At 45.3% G+C, this 21,830-nt stretch overlaps 1 protein-coding gene across 1 annotated transcript in view; it reads left to right on the top strand.

Annotated features, from left to right (window-relative positions):
- Positions 1-2,527: 2,527 nt before the first annotated feature.
- mybpc1 (myosin binding protein C1) overlaps positions 2,528-21,830 on the top strand; it is a 129,353-nt gene continuing 110,050 nt past the window's right edge. The window contains exons 1-2 of the mRNA XM_078568552.1: positions 2,528-2,552; positions 21,426-21,710. Coding sequence (XP_078424678.1) covers positions 2,528-2,552; positions 21,426-21,710 — 310 coding nt within the window. The remainder of the gene's footprint in view (positions 2,553-21,425; positions 21,711-21,830) is intronic.

Below are 21,830 nucleotides of genomic sequence, written 5' to 3'. Positions count from 1 at the left end.
AGTCTCCAAGAATTAATCTCGAGTGCACTACTCTGAACACATACAGGAGAAAAGTCACTGGGGCACTAAAATCTTGTGCTTCATTTGCTTCGAACGCTTCAGTTTATTAATTATGAAGGTGAAAGAAAGGGAGATAAGAAGAAAAGTACGACAGACTTGCATTTATGTAGCAATTTTCATGGCCACTGGACATTTCAAAGCACTTTACAGCCAATGAAGTACTTTTGAAATGTTGTTGGTGTTATAAAGTAGGAAACATGGCAGCCAATTAGTGCACAGCAAGCTCCCACAAAAGGCGATGTGATAGTGGCCCAGATATTCTGCTTTGGCGATGTTGATTGAGGTTTAAATGTTGGCCAGGGAAAACTCCCCTGCTCTCCTTCCAAGTAGTAGCCATGGGATCTTTCGCATCCACTCAAACAGGCAGCTGGGGTCTCCAGTTAACAGCTCATCTGAAACATCCCAACCGAAAGATGTGTGGGGGGGTGGGGGAAAAGGCTGTTTGACCAGGTGGGGAGATAGGAGGCATGAGACCTCATGGTTGTGACCAAGCAGAGTTGGGAAGACTAAATTGACATTGACCAGATTTTTCCTTCAAAGATGCTGACAGAGCTGTTGTATATTTCCAGGATTCCCCTGGCTTCACTTCAGCTCTACAACCTTCATTTTATTAATTTTATCCTAGCATTTGTTCTGTCTTTCAGATGCTCTGCAGTTGCTGCTTTTTAAATAAAATCTCTGGCAAACACATGCAGAGGAAGGGAAGGAAGGCTGATGTGAGTCTTTAACTCTCCTAAAAATAATGCAAGGTCCAGAGTGGTTACGCTCGCTGGCTAAAAACAAGTGCCCTATAAATTCCCTGACAGTTCAATGGGTCATCAAGGACAATATTGTTCAGGGTGGGATAGAAATCCATTTGAGCTCCAGGCGGGATTGTCTATATTTGGACAACAGCTGCATAATTTTCCTCTAAAGGCAACAATTTGTCAAAACAAAGCACAGTATAAGACAACAGACTGGACAGCAGCGTGTCTGTAGACATGTGTACACAGAGTATACACATGTCAGTGTATATTAGTGTGCATCTGTAAATTTGTGTGTGTATATTTATGTGTGTGTGAGTGAGTGTTTATGGGCATATATGTGGCAGTGTGTTTGGGTATGTATATATGTACGCGTGGGGGTAATGTATATGTGAGAGGGATATATCTGAGTGCAGGTATTTGTCAGGGGGTGTGATTGTGATTGGGGTATTTGTGTGTAGAATGTGTAGGAGTGGGACCATTTGTGAGTGGTGGGTAATTTGTGTGTGAGTGGTGGGTTTAATGTGTGTGTGGAGGATAATTGTGACTAGTTATGTGTGTGTGTGTCAGACTGTGTGTGAGGGACTGTGTGTATGTGTGTGAGGGTGTGTGTGTGAGGGGCAGTATGTGTGAGTCTGTCTGTGGATGTTGTGTGAAAGAGAGAGAGACAGCCTGTGTGTGAGAGGGACAGTGTGTGTGGGTCTGTGTCTGAGTGAGGAACAGCGTGTGTTTGCGAGGGTGTATCTGTATGTGTGTGGGTTTGTGTGTGTGTAAGGGTGTGGGTGCCTGTGAGTGTGTGTGAGGGATAGTCTGTGTGATGTTGAGCTGAGTCCCATTTCTAGTTAACATCACATCTCCGACTTGTTTTCTTGCTGTTGGGTCACCGCGATTTATTCCCGTGTCGGAACAATTCTCTCTGATATTGTACAATGAAATACATCCACAGCTCAGATGTCGAGGGCAGCCCGTTTATTTTTCAATCAAAACCCATCCCTTCCCTCACAGTGTTTAATAAAGAAGATGTGTAAAATGTGGAGGGCACTCTGAACACCGACATTGTAAATAACCCCGGGTTTTAATTTAAGTGACTGTCAGAAACAGAAAGTTGTTACTTTTTGCACCAACTCATTTCCAAAGCGGTGTCACCAAAGCAACGGAAAACATTAAAGATTTCCTTTCGGAAATAACAAAAAAAAAAGCAAAGACAAATCTGATTTGTTTGAAGTTCAGTTGTACCAGAAATACTAAAGAGTTGCTAACTTTTGTGAAAATTCGGTGCAGTTGGTAGGAGAGAGAAAACGGAGGGGAAAAATCATAAAATCATATTAAAGTTTGATGTAACCAAGTTAATGTCAGGCAGTGTTCTCGCTGCAGGGAGAACTAATTGTTTAGAATTCTTCTGGAGTTTATAAATATAATTCTCTCTCTCTCTCTCTCCCTCTCCGTTGCAAAACTCAATTTCAATGACGAAACAAATCTCCCTGTCCCACATGAAAGTCTGTCAAGGATTTGACAAATGCAGCGACTGTCTACAAGGTTTTCCAATCTAGGAGGGTGGGAGGGCGGCGCTAGCGCTGGCCAGATATTCACAGGATCCCCGGCTCAGTATAAAAAGATGGGCATTGTCTTTGATCTCAGCCACTGCATCATTCTGCAGCCGGACATGTTTTGAGAAGCAGGAACTTTTTGAACTTTCAGGAACCGCGGGGAATTCGGGGCGGACGATGCCTGAACCAACTAAGAAAGCAGGTAAGGTATTGGGCTAAGGGGGACATTGAGCTTCCCGCCGGAGATGCATCAACTCCCTGTTGCTCAGTATTGACATTCTTAGAAGTAACGTTTCTCCTTCAAATTGTGACATTTGTAGCCCCGGCTCCAGGTGCAACAGTATCACTTTAGGTTTGTTAAAAGCTGCAAACGCCAAAACAGCGCCTGGTGTTAGATCAGGGTCAGTCTATCAGGGGACGGAGGTTTCATCACATTTTCTGGCTAGACGCAGGACACAAGTTGTGAACCAATTTAGTTTCCAGAGCCGATGATGGAAAATCTGGAATGATAATCCGATTTTACACTTTACCTGTTGTGTGTGTGTATGTGTGTGTATGGGTGTATGTGTATGGGTGTGTGTGTGTATGTGTATGGGTGTGTGTGTGTGTGTATGTGTATGGGTGTGTGTGTATGTGTGTGTATGGGTGTGTATGTGTGTGTGTAGGTGTGTGTGTATGTGTATGGGTGTGTGTGTATGGGTGTGTGTATGTGTGGGTGTGTGTGTATGGGTATGTGTGTGTGGGTGTGTGTGTGTATGTGTGTGTGTGTGTATATGTGTATGGGTGTGTGTGTGTGTATGGGTGTGTGTGTGTGTATGGGTGTGTGTGGGTATGGGTGTATATGTGTGTGTGTATGGGTGTGTGTGTGTGTATGTATGTGTGTGTATGTGTGTGGGGGTGTGTGTATGGGTATGTGTATGTGTGTATGTATATGGGTGTATATGTGTGTGTGTGTATGGGTGTGTGTGTGTGTGGGTATGGGTGTATGTGTGTGTGTGTATGGGTGTGTGTGTGTGTATGGGTGTGTGTATGTGTGTGTGTATGGGTGGGTGTGTGTATGGGTATATGTGTGTGTATGGGTGTGTGTAGGTATGTGTGTGTGTGTGTGTATGGGTGTGTGTGTGTATGGGTGGGTGTGTGTATGGGTGTGTGTAGGTATGTGTGTGTGTGTGTGTATGGGTGTGTGTAGGTATGTGTGTGTGTATGGGTGGGTGTGTGTATGGGTATATGTGTGTGTACGGGTGTGTGTAGGTATGTGTGTGTGTATGGGTGTGTGTAGGTATGTGTGTGTGTGTATGGGTGTGTGTGTGTATGGGTGGGTGTGTGTATGGGTATATGTGTGTGTATGGGTGTGTGTAGGTATGTGTGTGTGTGTGTGTGTATGGGTGGGTGTGTGTATGGGTGTGTGTAGGTATGTGTGTGTGTGTATGGGTGTGTGTGTGTGTGTGTATGGGTATATGTGTGTGTATGGGTGTGTGTAGGTATGTGTGTGTGTGTGTATGGGTGTGTGTGTGTATGGGTATATGTGTGTGTATGGGTGTGTGTAGGTATGTGTGTGTGTGTGTGTGTATGGGTATATGTGTGTGTATGGGTGTGTGTAGGTATGTGTGTGTGTGTATGGGTGTGTGTGTGTATGGGTATATGTGTGTGTATGGGTGTGTGTGTGTATGGGTGTGTGTGTGTGTATGGGTGTGTGTAGGTATGTGTGTGTGTGTGTGTGTGTATGGGTGTGTGTGTATGGGTGTGTGTAGGTATGTGTGTGTATGGGTGTGTGTGTGTGTATGGGTGTGTGTGTATGGGTGTGTGTGTGTGTATGGGTGTGTGTCTATGATGTGTGTGTGTGTGTGTATGGGTGGGTGTGTGTGTATGGGTATATATGTGTGTATGGGTGTGTGTGTGTGTGTATGGGTGTGTGTCTATGTGTGTGTGGGGGTGTGTGTGTGTATGGCTGTGTGTGTATGTGTGTGTGTGTGTGTATATGGGTGTATATGTGTGTGTGTGTAGGTATGTGTGTGTGTGTGTGTGTGTATATGGGTGTATATGTGTGTGTGTGTAGGTATGTGTGTGTGTGTGTGTGAGCATTGACACAGCCTGCAGTCCGGTGCAGTGAGCATGGTAAGGCCGCGCTGTGCGGTCCATTCCGCTGTCAGCCTCCTGCTCCTTTCACTCGCTCCCTCGGGTTTACTCCGCGGTCCCAGCCGGGTGAGTGTTGGGAAACAATCCACTCAAACCCCAACCCCCTCAAAGAGAGTTCTCTGCTTAAACCCACCGGGAACATTCAGGCTGCAAACTCCATGAGGGATCTGAAGAAACTGGGTCTTTTGTTGTTGTTGTTGAAAGTTGGGGTGAATTTGTCCGGCATTCCCTGAGGAGCCGGTTTTCCGCTCGGATTGAAACACCGGAGTTAGAAGCGAGCGGGGAGAAGCTGGGAAGTGACAGGGGGTCTCCCCGGGGCGCGGGAGTTGGAGACTCTGCTGATCTATTTACTACTTTCCTGCCGCTTACCCCTTTCCCTCACTGTCACTCCGCTAAACAACCACGATTCAAATCTGCCGGGATGAGAGTCCAGTCTAACTGGAGGAATCAGTTTGGATTTACCACTGTGATCCCGCTGAGGGGGAGGCAAACTCACCCCCGAGGCAGAAAGTGTTAGAGCAAATACCACGTAAAAGGCGAGAGCACAAAACCGAAGGCAGGATTGAGGGAGTGCCGCACTGTCGGAGGGTCAGTACTGAGGGAGTGCCGCACTGTCGGAGGGTCAGTACTGAGGGAGTGCTGCACTGTCGGAGGGTCAGTACTGAGGGAGTGCCGCACTGTCGGAGGGTCAGTACTGAGGGAGTGCTGCACTGTCGGAGGGTCAGTACTGAGGGAGTGCCGCACTGTCGGAGGGTCAGTACTGAGGGAGTGCCGCACTGTCGGAGGGTCAGTACTGAGGGAGTGCTGCACTGTCAGAGGGTCAGTACTGAGGGAGTGCTGCACTGTCGGAGGGTCAGTACTGAGGGAGTGCCGCACTGTCGGAGGGTCAGTACTGAGGGAGTGCCGCACTGTCGGAGGGTCAGTACTGAGGGAGTGCCGCACTGTCGGAGGGTCAGTACTGAGGGAGTGCCGCACTGTCGGAGGGTCAGTACTGAGGGAGTGCCGCACTGTCGGAGCGTCAGTACTGAGGGAGTGCCGCACTGTCGGAGGGTCAGTACTGAGGGAGTGCCGCACTGTCGGAGGGTCAGTACTGAGGGAGTGCCGCACTGTCGGAGGGTCAGTACTGAGGGAGTGCCGCACTGTCGGAGGGTCAGTATTGAGGGAGTGCTGCACTGTCGGAGGGTCAGTGTTGAGGGAGCGCTGCACTGTCAGAATCATTATTGAGGGAGTGCTGCACTGTCGGAGGGTCAGTGTTGAGGGAGCGCTGCACTGTCAGAGAATCATTATTGAGGGAGTGCTGCACTGTCGGAGGGTCAGTGTTGAGGAAGTGCTGCACTGTTGGAGGGTCAGTACTGAGGGACCGCTGCATTTTTGGAGGGTCAGTACTGAGAGAGTGCTGCACTGTCAGAGGGTCAGTACTGAGGGAGTGCTGCATTGTCAGAGAATCAGTACTGAGGGAGTGCTGCACTGTCAGAATGTCGGTGCTGAGGGACTGCTGCACTGTCGAAGGGTCAGTAGTGAGGGAGCGCTGCACTGTTGGAGGGTCAGTATTGAGGGAGTGTAGCGCTGTCGGAGGGTCAGTGTTGAGGGAGCGCTGCGCTGTCAGAAGGTCAGTACTGAGGGAATGCTGCACTGTCGGAGGGTCAGTGTTGAGGGAATGCTGCACTGTTGGAGGGTCAGTGTTGAGGGAGCGCTGCACTGTCAGAGAATCATTATTGAGAGAGTGCTGCACTGTCGGAGGGTCAGTGTTGAGGAAGTGCTGCACTGTCGGAGGGTCAGTATTGAGGGAGTGCTGCACTGTCGGAGAGTCAGTACTGAGGAAGTGCTGCACTGTTGGAGGGTCAGTACTGAGGGACCGCTGCATTTTTGGAGAGTCAGTACTGAGAGAGTGCTGCACTGTCAGAGGGTCAGTACTGAGGGAGTGCTGCATTGTCAGAGAATCAGTACCGAGGGAGTGCTGCACTGTCAGAATGTCGGTGCTGAGGGACTGCTGCACTGTCGAAGGGTCAGTAGTGAGGGAGCGCTGCACTGTTGGAGGGTCAGTATTGAGGGAGTGTAGCGCTGTCGGAGGGTCAGTGTTGAGGGAGCGCTGCGCTGTCAGAAGGTCAGTACTGAGGGAGTGCTGCACTGTCGGAGGCTCAGTACTGAGGGAGTGCTGCACTTTCAGAGGGTCAGTACTGAGGGAGTGCTGCACTGTCAGAGGGTCAGTACTGAGGGAACACTGCACAGTCGGAGGAGCTGTGCTTTGGTTGAGATTTTACCCAAGGCTTATATTAAAAAAATGATGGCACTATTTCTAAGAGCAGGAGTACTCCCCAGTATCCTGACCTATATTGATTCCCCCAATCAACATCATTAAAATCAGATTATCCAGTCATTGTTGTTTGTGGGAGTTTGCTGCGCTTCCTACATTACAACAGTGATGACACTTCGAAAGTACCTCATTGGTTGTGAAGCACTTTGAGACAGTCTGAGCTGGCGAAAGGTGCTATGTAACCGCAAGTCTTTCTTTCCCGTCCCTTCTCTTCCCATCTCTCCTACATTCTTCAAACATTTTAAAGGAAGGGGAGAGGACACAGCTGTGCAAATCCACCCTGTCTGACAGAAAGAGCCTCTGTTTCTTGTGGTTATAAATTTGAGAGCGCTGTAGATTTGGAAGCCTTTTTTTGTGGACCAATTTTAGTAGACTGATTCAGATTGGATTACATGCCCTCTGTTACTTGTCAGCACCCTATATTGAGTAGCAGCAGGCCAGTGTGCTTCGGCCGGCTGCTGCCTGTCACTATTTCCCGAGGCGTTGACAGCTTTTCAGGACTAATGAAATCCCACAGCAGTCTTTCAACCCGACCGCATCAGGGACAGAGTGTAAAGATAAACTCCACGAAGCGAACTGGGAGTGAATCTCCCTCAGAGGGAGTATTCTGTTACCATCTCTGTTGGACGTCAGCTGTGGCTCTGTGGGGACCGCTCTTGTATCAACGAATTATGGGCTCAAGTCTCACTCCAGAGATTTTGATCACAAAGTGCAGGCTGACACTCCTAGTGCAATACTAAGGGAGTGCCGCACTGTCGGAGGTACAATCTTTCAGATGAGATGGTAAACTGAGACCCTGTTTTCCCTCTCAGGTAAGATATTACACAGCACAATTTACAAGAAGAGTAGTGGAACTCTCCCTTATTCTGGGTCAGTGTTTATCCCACAGCCAGTGACACTGAAAACAGATTATCTGGTCATTTGTACATTGCTGGTTATGCGAGCTTCCTGTGCACAAATTAGCTGCTGCACTTCCTACATTACAACAGTGACTACATTTCTAAAAGCACTTCATAGACAATGACGTGCTATGGGATATCTTGAGGGGTTGTGAAAGGCACTATATCAACACAAGCTCCTTCCACTTTCCATTTATTTCTCAATGGCAACATGAGCTCATTGAAAAATACATTTGTGCTGCACAAAATTCAGAAGAGACCACAAACCTGTATATTCTTTTAAATTGAATGAAACACATTCCAATATAAGAGTGTTGACAGTGCCTGTGAGCTGGCCAGGTTAGCCTGAGTGTTTGGAGAGCAATTGATTGTGGGGAGGGTTACTTAACCAATGGTAAAGAGCATATGTATTGTTGATATTACCTGTTGGGGCAGCACAGTTAACTCCCTCCTCACATACAGCTCCACAATCCCCCACCCCAATATCATCACCACAAACCCCTCACCTGCCCAGTTCGGGAGTCCCTGCCTTAAGAGGACGTTAGCGAATCCCTCAAACACCAGTCACAGTTTGTCGCCTTGACGTACTACTGCGCAATCTGTGCTACTGTGCGATCCAATCTAGCGGATAAATGCCCCAATTTTAACTCTGGGCTGGTGGGTGGTGAGCTTGTATTGGGAACTTACCCGCTATCCCAGAAATGAGGCCTGGGTAGGGCTACCACCTATCCAGGAATGCCCTCCAGTCTCCTGGACACAACTAAAAGCAAAACCCACATGAAAGGTCACAGGGTCATAACATGGTTGTCTAATGGGGTGGGGTGGTGAGGTGATTAGGGGGATGGGGGTGGTCTCAGGTTTAGGAAGCAGGTGGGGTATGTGGAGTTTTTGTAATAATATAGAGATACCAATCACTCATAAGAGATTGGAAGACATATTCCGGGTTAATTTATTAAGACTAGGCACATGAGAACAGATATGCATGGATAGAAAGCTTGAAGACATCAGAGCTGCAGAGTTTTGTGTGTCTGTGTGTGTGTGTGTGTGTGCTCTGCTGAAAAACAAAAGCGAAACTAAAACTGGATCGCATGACACACTTTCTTCGAGTGATGTCATGCTGCAATCTCTTAAAGGCATATTGCAACAGGGGAGGCAGCGAGTGGGGGGCGGGGTGGGTGGGGTGCGGAAGGAAGTCACTTTACCTCCCTGGGTGAAGCATTTGTGCTTTCCTGGCCCAATGAGGCAAGTACTTACATTAAAGTTCCCTTGCCTGTTCCGGCCCTGGCTCAACTCCCCTGTGTCTTAACAGCCCCAACAATGAGCCCCATGCTGGCCATCAGTTAAGATTGCAGTTGGGGTCCCAACAAAATCATCAGGACCTGACATGCATACCCCATGAGGGTTAGAATGGATGCCCCTTGCTGTCTGCTCAGTAGAGCAGCTTCTGTAGTGTTCAGTTGTTCTGTGTTTGACTATGTAAGTCTGGTAATGATCCATGCTGACTGTGTTTGATTGGTTAAGCCTGGGTGTTGACTCAGAGAAAAGTAAACAAACACCACAGAGGGAGCTGGAGTTGCTAGAAACATGACAGGGCAGACATTTTAAAGCGTTGTTTTAAAAAAAAACTGTAAATTAAGTTGCTGCACACTTAGAAATTAGTGCCATCTCTGCATTACTCAGAGGAAAACCAAATATATAAAATATGCAATAGGCTCAATTGCAGGACACGGAGTTGCTGGATTCTTTCTGCAAGGTAATCTTAATTGCCAGGTGGGTTAAAATCACCCTTCTTGACTCAGGAATATACTAAACCATTCCACACTCTTAGTTGGGAAAGTTAGCCTTGGGGTCAGAGATGGGCTGCAGTATTGTTCTCTCCCCTGTGAGAGTTGTTCCCCATGGGATTTTTTTTTTCCATTCGTTCATAGGATGTGGGCATCACTGGCTAGGCCAGCATTTATTGCCCATCCCTATGGACAATCCCTTGTTCTGAGGGCATTTAAGGGTCAACCACATTGCTGTGGGTCTGGAGTCACATGTAGGCCAGACCAGGTAAGGACGGCAGATTTCCTTCCCTAAAGGACATTAGTGAACCAGATGGGGTTTTTTTGTGACAATCGGCAATGGTTTTGTGGTCATCATCAGACTTTTAACTCCAGGTTTTTGTTGAATTCAAATTTTGCCATCTGCCTTGATGGGATTCAAACCCAGGTCCCTGGAGGATTACCCTGGGTCTCTGGAATACTAGTCCAGTGACAATACCACTCTGCCATTGCCTCCCCAAGTTACCCCTACTAGTTCACCCACATTACAAACCTGTTTTACTTCTTTAATTCAATAATTTACAACCCCCTTTCAATACTCATGCGGTCTTGAGTTTTAAAATTATTTAACTCGTTTGTCACATCTATGCAATAATCCCATTTAAAAAAATTGATGCAGGTCAATAGACATTAAAAATACAAACAAAGCACCTTTGGTTCATTTCTAGAAGGGTAAAATGTTGGTTAGATCATGCTTGCAGCACTGTGAACAGTTCTGATCTTTACATTATAACAAGGATATAGAGTGGAAGCTGCCAAAAAGATTCATAAGAATGATACCAGGACTGTGAAGTTATAATGCTCAGGGAAGACTGAATAGGATGATGCTCATTTTTCCAGAAAGGAGAGGGCTGAGGGATGACCCAACAGAGGTTTTTTTATTAAATGATGAAAGAGTGGTTGCAAATATAAGACAGTCACTAATAAATCCCACCGAGAATTCAGGAGAAACTTCTTCACCCAGGGAATGGTGAGACTATGGAACTCACTACCACAGGGAGTGGTTGAGGTGAATAGTATAGACATATTTAAGGGGGAGTTGGATAAACTCTTGAGGGAGAAAGGAATAGAAGGAGATGCTGCATGATAAGATGGGAGGAGCATGAACACTAGCATTGATCAGTTGTGGCAAATCGCCTGTTTCTGTGGCTTCTAGTTTCTTCTAATGGCTTTCCAAACCCACTGCATGTGAGACGCTGAGAAATTAAAAAGTGCATTTTGCAAGTTCAAACTGCCCCACCAGAACCTGTAAAATGATAAATTCATTTCCCAGCTCCATCCAATGCCAGCCTGCATTCCGAGTCAGGATTACACTGGCAGAAGAGCCAATTCATAACAAGTCTAAAATCTGTCCTAACTTCATCATTATTGTGCGTGTTATTTGGCAGTGTTTCGAGTGGGAGCCATGTCAAGTTTTTGGATATGGTCAACTCGTTCTAAAGATCCAAGAGCGCGATTCAAAAGAAAAGCAGGGAGTTCTTCCCAGTGTTGTGATCAATATTTATCCTTCAACCAACATCACCTTGAAAAAAATCTTCTCATTGATTGCATTACTGTTTGTGGGATCTTGCTGTGCACAAATTGACTGCTGCGCTTCCTACATTTCAACAGTGACCATACTTCAGAAAGTACTTCATTGGCTGCAAAATGCTTCCTAAGGCCATGAAAGATGCGTTTATAAATAAAAGTTCTTGCTTTCTTTCATTACTGACCTTCAAAGACACATGCTTGATAGATGAATAGATAGAGGAGGAAAGTCAATGTGAAATATTTTCTTTCCCTTTCCTTGCCAAAGTGGGATCCTGTGCTGGGCCCAACTCCACTTGTCCCAGTATTGATGTGTAGTCTGTTTTCTTTAGCTCATGAAACAATTTCTCCTGTATTCATTGATACCTTGGCTCATCTCCAGCTGTTGACAGGGTCCCTTCAGAATTGCTGGCATCCTGCTGCGAGACGACAGCTGAGAGCTCTGCTCCCTGTTCCAGCTATTAACCGACATTAGTCGAAGGTGACCTTCCTTCTAAGTTCTCAGGCGGGATTCACAGGGACTGTCAGTTATGCACGATGGTATCTGCCACATCATGCCCTATGATTCATGTTCATGTGCTGAAACTGTTCACTTTAGCTGAAATGTTAGGAAATAGGGAGGTGTGAGCCTTTGTTCTGACTGATATCAGGTCTGATTTGTTGAGTTCAAAGTTAAGCACCATTTTGGGACAGGGTAGCTGAGTAATATGAGACATGTGTGATGTTCATGCGAGGAACAGGTGACTGTGGATTTGAAAGCTCTTCATCGCTGGGGTTTTCCTTGAGCCTTGTCTAGGTCTGTCCTGGACCCATTGATAGAGATTGATTGCTGTGGATAGTCAACAACTCCATTATCGCTGTATCATCTGACTACCAGGATGGTAGAAGGTGGACTAGTTTTTATGTCTGGTGATTCCTATGTTCTTTTCCAAGAGTGAAATCACATTCTGAATCCAACATAGGAACCAACTGAAAAAGACAGCTGTCCTTCAATCTGGAAAGATGGAGCGAGGCTTATGCAAGTTGGAAGTTTTCTGATAAGAGCCAGGGGCAGCATACATTCATTTTGTGTCTCAAGCTCTTCTTAGTTTCTTCAGGGTTTACCAGGGCAGGATGATCTCGAGAACCCCACAGAAATTACTGCGGCATGTATTGATACAACACTCCCCCCAAAAATATACTTCATTCATAAAACTTGTAAATGTACATTACATTAAAGTTCAAATTTAAGATTCCATAAAGTACAATACAGCTCAATTCAATACAGTACATTGCACTCTGGGCTTCCTCTCTACACATAACTACATGTTATATTTACAATATACATTTGTATTTCATGTCAAACATTCTCTGGTGCATACAACTGAAGGGGTTTTACATGGATTCTATGTACTATTGCAAGAGAGCCTTAGATGGTGGCTCTCCCCCAGTGAGCCTTAGTGGTGATTGATGCAGCATGTCATCCTGGACCTTGGAATGTGCCAGTCTGCAACACTCAGTCATGGGCAGCTCATGACACTGGAAGACCAGAAAGCCCCAGACAGACAAAAGAGCGTCTTGCACCAAGTTGATGCTTGTCCAGTAGCGGCTGATGTTATAATAACATGCACTTCCAAAAATATACATGATTCATACAATTTGTAAATGTACTTTATGTAACAATTCAAACTTGACATTACATTACCATTTCTTTCAATACAGCACTTGACACTGAGCTGTCTCCCTACACTTACAACTACAAGTTATATTTACATTTCATGTCAAATGTTCTCTGGTTTGAAGAGCAGTTGCTTTATATATGGACAAACTCACAGACAACTGTGGCATAAACTGAAATCAAATTGATATCTGATTAATCTGATTGTTTCCTTTTTTGACGGTGGTGATGTATTGGCCAAGATACATGGGAAACGCCTTCTCCTTCTTCAGATAGAGTGTCGGTTAACCTTATCGTTTTTTATGATAACTAAGTTGTCAACTGTAAGAGACCATAAGACGTAGGAGCAGAAGTAGGCCATTCGGCCCATCGAGTCTGCTCTGCCATTCAATGAGATCATGGCTGATCTGATAATTCTCAACTCCATTTTCCTGCCTTTTCTCCATAACCCCTGATTCCCTCATTGATTAAAAATCTGTCTATCTCAACCTTGAATATACTTAACGACCCAACCTCTACAGCCCTCTGCAGTAAAGAATTCCACAGATTCACTATCCTCTGAGGGAAGAAATTCCTCCTCATCTCTGTCTTAAATGGGTGACTCCTTACTCCTGAGATTATGCCCTCTGGTCCTAGACTCATCCACATGGGGAAACAACCTCTCTGCATCTACCCTGTGAAGCCCCCTAAGAATCTTATATGTTTCAATAAGGTTGCCTCTCATTCTTCTAAACTCCAACAAGTACAGGCCCAACCTACTCAACCTCTCCTCATAAGAAAATCCCTCCATACCCGGGATCAAGTTAGTGAACCTTTACTGGACTGCCTCCAATGCCAGTATATCTTTCCTTAGGTAAGGGAACCAAAACTGTTCACAGTATTCTAGGGGCAGAATTTTACAAGTCGGCGAGCGGGGGCGGGGCCCACTCGCCGACATGTAAAATGATGCGCGGTGACGTCAGGGGGAATTCCTGACGTCACCGCGCCCCATTTAAATTTTCAGGAAGGCGGGAGCGCAGCGAAATCAGCTGCACGTCCGCCGACCTGTCAATGGGCAATTGAGGCCAGTGACCGGGTCAATCAAGTAATTAAAGGACCTGCCCGTCCGACCTTAAGGTTGGCGGGCAGGCCGGGAGCCCCGGCGGGAACTAGAAAAAACATGAAACCTCTTCCACGGGCGGGATGAAGTTTCATGTAGGCTTTAAAAAATGTTAACCAAGGTTTTGTAAAAACTATGGACATGTCCCAACTCATGTGACATTGTCACATGAGGGGACATGTAAGGGAAATTTTATTTTTCTATTTTTATCTTTTCTACATTTACAGCCAATCTCCCTGAGGCTGCATTTAGCCTCAGGGAGATGAGTGCGCTCTTTAGTGCGCATGCGCGGAAGAGCACACTCTCGATTTTGGGAATCCCCCCGCCCGCACAGGGAGCGTATAACGCTTCTGTGCGGACTTCAGAAGCGCCCCTGTATGCGCCCGCCCTTCAACTTCCCCCCGCGACGGGGGGAGAATTCAGCCCTAGGTGTGGTCTAACTAATGCCTTCTTTGGTTTTAGCAAGATTTCCCTATTTTTATACTCCATTCCCTTTGAAATAAAGGTCAACATTCCATTTGCCTTCCCTATTGTTATACAGTTGATTTTCCAGGCAACTTTTCTTGCTTGTTTCTGACCCATGTTTCTCACTCCCAAACTGAATACTAAATTCTACCACGTTATGGTCACTGTTTCCTAGGGAATCTTTTACTCTGAGATCATTTATTACACCTGCCTCATTACACACTACCAGATCCAAAATAGCCTGATCCCTGGTTGGATTCACAACAATTTGTTCTTGGAAACTGTCCCGAATACACTCCATGAACTCTTCCTCATGGCTACTTCTGCCAATTTGATTTTCCCAATCTGCATGGAGTTTAAAGTCACCCATGATAAATGTACTGCCTTTTTTATATGCCCTCATTATCTTCTGATTTATTAGCTGTCCTACAGTATAGCTACTGTTAGGGGGCCTATAGAGTACTCCCACCAGTGTCTTCTTCTCCTTGTTATTTCTTACCCCCACCCATATGGATTCTACATCTTCTGATCCAAGATCATTTCTTGCTATTGTACTTATTCCATCTCGTGCTAACAAAGCTACCCCACCACCTTTTCCTTCCTGCCTGTCCTTTCCAAAAGCCACATACCCCTGAATATTTAGTTCCCAGCTTTGATCTTCTTATAAACATGTCTCCGTAATGACTATAAGATCATACCCATTAACCTCTATTTGTGCCGTTAATTAATTTATTTGTTCCAAATACTGCATATATTTAAGTAAAGAGCCATTAATTTTGCCTTTTTACCATTTTTTTCCCCCTTTGACCCTATTTGCTGCTGTTTTTTTATGTTTGTACACTCTGTCCCTTCCTGTCACACTCTGGGTATCAATATCTAAATAGCTGCCCTGCCAGGTTGCCATATCCTTTTGCTTTGTAAGCCCACGTATCCCCTCTCCAGAACCCTCCTCCCTCTATTTAGTTTAAAGCCCTCTCTACTGGCCTAGTTATTCAATTCGTCAGGACACTGGTCCCAGCACGGTTCAAGTGAAGCCTGTCCCATCGGAATAGCTCCCTTCTACCCCAGTACTGGTGCCAGTGCCCCATGAACTGAAACCCATTCCCCCGACATCAATCTCTGAGCCATGCATTTAACTCCTTGACTTTATTCACCCTATGCCAGTTTGCCTGTGGCTCAGGTAGTAATCCTGAGGTTATGATCTTGGAGGTTCTGCTTTTTAATTTAGCTCCTAACTGTTCCAATTCTTTCAGCAGAACCTCCTTTCTAGTCCTATCAATGTCGTTGGTACCAATGTGGACAATGACAACTGGATTCCCCCCTCCCCCTCACTCCAAGTTCCTCTCCAGCCCTGTGGAGATGTCCTTAACCCTGGCACCGGGCAGGCAACACAGTCTTCGGGACTCACGCTCATGACTGCAGAGAACAGTATCTATCTCCCTAATTATACTGTCCCCTACCACCACTACTACATTCCTATTTCCTCCCCACACTTGAATGGCTCCCTGCACCACGGTGCCATGGTCCGTTCGCTTGTCCTCCCTGCAGTCCCCACTCTTGTCCACACAGCTTGCAAGAAACTTGTAACTGTTGGATAAATGCAGGGCCCGAGGCTCCTCGAATGCTACCCCCTGGATCCCCTTACCTGCCTCACCCGCAGTCACACCCTCCTGTCCCTGATCACAGACTAAATTTGAATGACCTAACCTGTGGGGTGTGACCACCTCCTGGAGCAAAGTGTCCAGGTAACTTTCCCCCTCCCTGATGTGGCGCAATGTCTGAACCTCGGACTCTAGCTCCTCAACTCAGGTCCGAAGTTCCTCGAGCTGCAAACATTTGGTGCAGATGTGTTCGCTCTGGATCACCTTGGTGTCCAGCAGGTCCCACATGCTGCAGCAGCAACACATCACCCATCCTGCCATCGCTATCGTATTTTATTTATTTAATTAATTAATTAATCTTGTATTCCTGCTCTCTACACTTGAAGAATCCCCTGCTCCTTACACTTTACTGTAATTATTTTTTTTACACCAGTATCAATCTTATACTTAACAAGCTATTTTTAAGACAAAGAGAGAAACAAGACTAGAGACCTGAACACAAACTAAAGACCTTACTTCTAGTTTAAAGACTAGAAATACTCACCAATCGTACTCACCAATCAGCTGCTTTCCCTGCACTTGTGTCACGTTGTGGTTCGTGACGTCACTCCGCCGCTGGTCTGACTGCAGGTAGGCCTCTCGATCCACACCTTTTATCCTCTCCTGCTCACCTCTCGAAAAGTATCAACCTTCATCATTTAGCAGATACTCACCAATTAACCAACTTCTTCTCCTGTAACAGAGAAAGTATCAATTCCCAGAGACTGAAAAAGCTTAGGCAAAAGCAACCAAGCACCTCGTTCCCTTCCTCTGCTTAACTCCCTGACATGCTCAACTCCGGCACCGGTTTCTAGACGGCTAATATGAATATGAATTGGCGACTGATCCATCTCACTTACATTTGTTACTGGTTTTATTTGGGCTGATCTTTAAGTTTCTGTGAGCCAACAGCCATTTCCAAATCAAGAGAACAGACAACCTGAGCCCTGTCTGCTATAAACGACATGCATTTATATCGAACCATTAATGTAATAAAATGTCCCGAGGAATTGTGCATGTTTGGTAGCCTAACCAGCAGTGCCTCAAGGGCCGCTGGAGGCTGCCAGCAGAAAGGAAAGTTTTTTTGTTTTTTTCTTGCCTTGTTGTGGTGTCAGAGAATCAGAGAATGATGAATGAGGCCATTTAGCCCATCATGCCTGTACTCTTTGAAAGAGCTATCCAATTAGCCTCACTTCTGTTCTCTCCCCTTAACACTGCAAATTTTCTCCCCTCCAAGTATTTATCCAATTCATTTTTGAAAGTTACTATTGAATTTCCTTCCGCTGCTCTTTCAGGCAGAGTGTTCCATGTTATAAGATTCCACTGGTTCTTTAGCAAATCGCCTTAAATTTGTGCCTTTTAGATACTGACCCTCCTGCCACTGGAAACCGTGGAGTTAGGAAGAACAGGAATGACCCTCCCGGCTTTACATTAATTCCGTAGATCATTGCTGGGAAACGCTTTTCTTCGGCCACCGCTCCTCTCGGCATCTGAAAACTGCTCCTTTGACAGTTTGGCACTCCCTCAGCACTTGACTCCAAGCACCATAAATTATTATTCTTTTTTTGTTTGTAAGATGTGGATAATCCCTCGTGCCCTTGGGGCACTAAAAGCCAACACATAGTGTGAAAATGCAGGAGTCACGTACAGCTCAAATTAGGCAGGGACAGCAAGGTTCCCTCCCCTAAAGGACTTCACTGAACCAGTTGGCTTTTTAACAACAATCTGGCAAGTTCCATTGTCATATTTGCTGGTGCTTACCCACACTTGCTCAAATGAATTTCACAACAGAGATTATAAACTCACAGCTGCTGGGTACTAGCCCAGTACCATATGACCACAAGACTAACTTAAACTGAATTTATTTCTGTTGCTTTTAATGTATCTTTTACTTGTTTTGCAGTTCTGCAGCACTGCCGAAATGCAGGCTTGAATTTGACATCATCAAGCTGTTTAAGGATTGGGAGAGAGTTTCCAAAAGCAGAGACCAAAATGACCATGAGGCATAAAACTCTAAATTGTGAGAGAACCTTGCAGAACAAAAGCTGATATCTTAGGGGAGAAAAGAGCAGAAAATTGGTCTGGTATTTTAACGCAGAATCATGAAGCCAAGTTGCTCCATTGCAAATGTGACCATGGAACTAGCAAAATATGAGAGCAATATCTGAGAAAAAAGCCACCCAGGAGAGCTGCTACAGAAATGTAGTCACAAATGAAGGATAGATGTCTATGAAAAGTGCAGTGTGAAAGGTGTTGTGTGACTATTAGGTTATGAAGCAGTTTGAAGGTTAGGAGGGTAAATATAGATAGGGATGAGCAGTGCTCGATGGAACTCAGGGCTTCCTATGCTATCGAGTCAGGAAAATGTCATATGTGGAATGCAGTTGTGTCAGGCTGAAATAATGTAAGCTGCAATGTTAGACTTTGCGTTCTGATGTTAGAGTTATGGAAGGATTCTACATAGCCCAAAAGCTCAGGCATTAATGACTCTCCTACCCATCCAGGAAAATCAATAAGTAGAGAAGTAGTGGATGCTCACGCAAGTTATTCCTGGCGTGTGGAAGCAATAAACTGTATATATGGGGAACAATGCATGATCTCATCTTGTACGCCTCATTCGTATGTAGAGCAAAGGGAGTGCAAATTGTCACATTAAATTCTGATGCTTTGTCTTGGTAGAATCACATGAAATTACTGCGCCAAAACAGGCCATTTGACCCAGCCAGTCCCTGCTGGCAGTTACCCTCCACATGAACAGTATCTTAATCCCATGTATCTGCTCCTGTTGCCATACTGCTACATGCCCCTTTTCTTCAACTGCCTTTCCTTAACCAATTCCTAAACATTAACATGGTCTCTGCTTCAGTCGTTCGCTCTGTCAGTCCAAACCAGCGACTGTTCATATTGTTACACTGAGCTTAAGTATTTCAATTCAATGTGGGAGAGGGGGGTCGGGGCCATTGTCAGGTTACACTGATTGGCTTCACTCTTGTTGGGGATGTCAGTTAACTAAAAGCTGCCACAACAATCAAACTTTTGTATTTTTTTTAAGAAACGTGGGCACATAAAAGTTAAAAAAGAACTGGTATTTCTATAGCTCCTTTCACAATCTCCGAGCTTCGCAGCTGGTTAAGTAGCTTTGAAGTTTGTTCATTGATATAATGTAGGAAGCACAGCAGCCAATTTACACAAAGCAAGCTCTCACCAACAGAAATGAGATTATGGACAGATACTTTTGTGGGGAGATGATGCTGCACTGGTAATGTCACTGGGCTACTAATTTAGAGACCTGGGCTAATGCTTTGGGGACACTGGTTCAAACCCCACCTCGGCAGCTGGTTAAATTTAAATTCAATTGATAAAATCTGGAATTGAAAGCTAGTCTCAGTGATGGTGACCATGAAATGACCATCGATTGTCATAAAAACCCATCTGGTTCACTAATGTCCTTTGGGGAAGGAAATCTGCCATCCTCACCTGGTCTGGCCCTACACGTGACTCCAGACCCACAGCAATGTGGTTTACTCTTAACTGCTCCTCTGAAATGGCCCAGCAAGCCACTCAGTTCAAGGCCTTGCATCCCACATCCCGCGAAGGAGTAAAAAAAGAGTTTAAGTGATGTTGGAGGATAGTTATTGGCCAGATTGTCAGCAGGCATATGAGAAAAGATTTTTTTAAAAAAAACCTGCAGGGATCAACCAATTCACGAGTACAGGAACGTTTATTTTTATGTCGACTAATTTTGCGGGCTAGATTTTATGCTGTATTCTGGAAATTAGTCACCTATTCAAAGTATAAACCTGCCTGTGCTATTGTGCTTGACGCTGTATTTGCACAGCTGTTATGGTGTTACTGTGAAGTAGTTTCCCAGCTCATACATGCTAAAAGGCTGTAGTGTAAATCCAGAGTAAATTTCATTGGGCCTGCCTGGGGAGAGTCTCCCTGCAGAGTTGGGCTGCTTCCTGACTTCAGATTTACATTATGGCTTCTTAGTGTAGGAAGATAGGAATTACTAAATATAAAAAGACAAAGACTCACCCTTGTAGCATGATGCAATGGTGATGAATTTGTTGGCTAATTGCAATCAATCTCTACCAATAAGCCTACAATAGACCCAGACATTTTTTTTTCATTCATTCATGGGATGTGGGCTTTGCTGGCTGGGCCAGCATTTGTTGCCCATCACTAGTTGCCCTTGAGAAGGTGGTGGTGAGCCACCTTCTTGAGCTGCTGCAGTCCATGTGGTGTAGGTACACCCACAGTGCTGTTAGGGAGGGAGTTTCAGGATTTTGACTCAGCGACGGTGAAGGAACGGCGATATATTTCCAAGTCAGGATGGTGAGTGACTTGGACAGGAGCTTCCAGGTGGTGTTGTTCCCATCTATCTGCTGCCCTTGTCCTTCTAGATGGTAGTGTTTGAGGGCTTGGAAGGTGCTGTCTAAGGAGCCTTGGTGAGTTCCTACAGTGCACCTTGCAGATGGTACACACTGCTGCTACTGTGCATCAGTGGTGGAGGGAGTGAATGTTTGTGGATGTAGTTCCAATCAAGTGAGATGCTTTGTCCTGGATGGTGTTGAGCTTCTTGAGTGTTGTTCGAACTGCACTCATCCAGGCAAGTGGGGAGTATTCCATCACACTCTTGACTTGTGCCTTGTAAATAGTGGACAGGCTTTGGGGAGTCAGGATGTGAGTTACTTCACGCAGGATTCCTACCCTCTGACTGCTCTTGTAGCCACAGTATTTACATGGCTAGTCCAGTTCAGCTTCTGGTCAATGGTAACCCCCAGGATGTTGATAGTGAGGGATTCAGTGATGGTAATGCCATTGAGCATCAAGGGGCAATGGTTGGATTCTTTCTTGTTGGAGATGGTCATTGCCTGACACTTGTGTGGCGCGAATGTTACTTGCCACTTGTAAGCCCAAGTCTGGATATTGTCCAGGTCTTGCTGCACTTGGACATGGACTGCTTCAGTATCTGAGGAGTCACAAATGGTGCTGAACATTGTGCATGAGATGAGGAAACCCGTAAGTGGTGGAAAGCTTTGGGAACCAGAGATCCAAAGTTACTTATTCCTCCTGAGCTCACTACCCTCGCTACACGTCATGTCTCAACTTAGTCATACACTGTATCCAAAAAAGTTATTTCCTGAAAGGAGCCAATGCAAAGCAGAACTCTTTGCACCAGTGTAAATGTGGTGGAAGATGATAAACTAGGAAAATTAATGATTTGTCAGCACATATCAATAATGATGGAATTAAACTGAATGGCCTGACCCTATACTGTAAATAATTCAAAATCATGTGATCTCCTACGAAAGGATCAGTGAGCAAATCAACTTATTTAGAATGGGAGAAAATCTGGGAAATTTCCTTCCGATCCTTCCTTGGCATTTGAGACTCAGCTAGGGGACCGATCATTTTCCAGTGTTTTCAAGTAATTTGAAATTGTGAATGGAATTTAGTTGGATATGATACAACTCACCATCATTGTACAATAATGTTTTTTGTCTCGTAGCATCGGCATTTACCAAGAAACCAAAAACACTTGAGGTGGCTGCTCGGAGTGCAGCAGAGTTTGTGGCTGAAACAGGCAAGGCCGATGCCAAAGTGAAATGGCAAAGAGACGGCAAAGACATTCAAGCAAGTGACAAATACGTGATTAAATCAGAAGGAGTGCAACACAGGCTCATAGTCAACAATGCAGCAAAGGAGGATGAAGTGGTGTACGCAGTCATTAGTGGTATATCCAAAGTGAAATTTGAACTGAAAGTCAAACAGGAAGGTAGGGATGGAACTGATGGTTATTCGTGTTTTTGAGAATAATTCAATCACCTTCCTGCTCTTTATTTCTATACTGTGGTTGATTGACAGAAATATTATCGATCATGTTTAACATTGTTGTTGATGTCAATGGTGTTGT

The sequence above is a fragment of the Cetorhinus maximus genome, chromosome 22 (genome assembly GCF_964194155.1).
Source record: "Cetorhinus maximus chromosome 22, sCetMax3.hap1.1, whole genome shotgun sequence".
NCBI lineage: Eukaryota > Metazoa > Chordata > Chondrichthyes > Lamniformes > Cetorhinidae > Cetorhinus > Cetorhinus maximus.
Note: the sequence above shows the minus strand (reverse complement) of the source record. Positions and strands in the feature narration are given on the sequence as shown.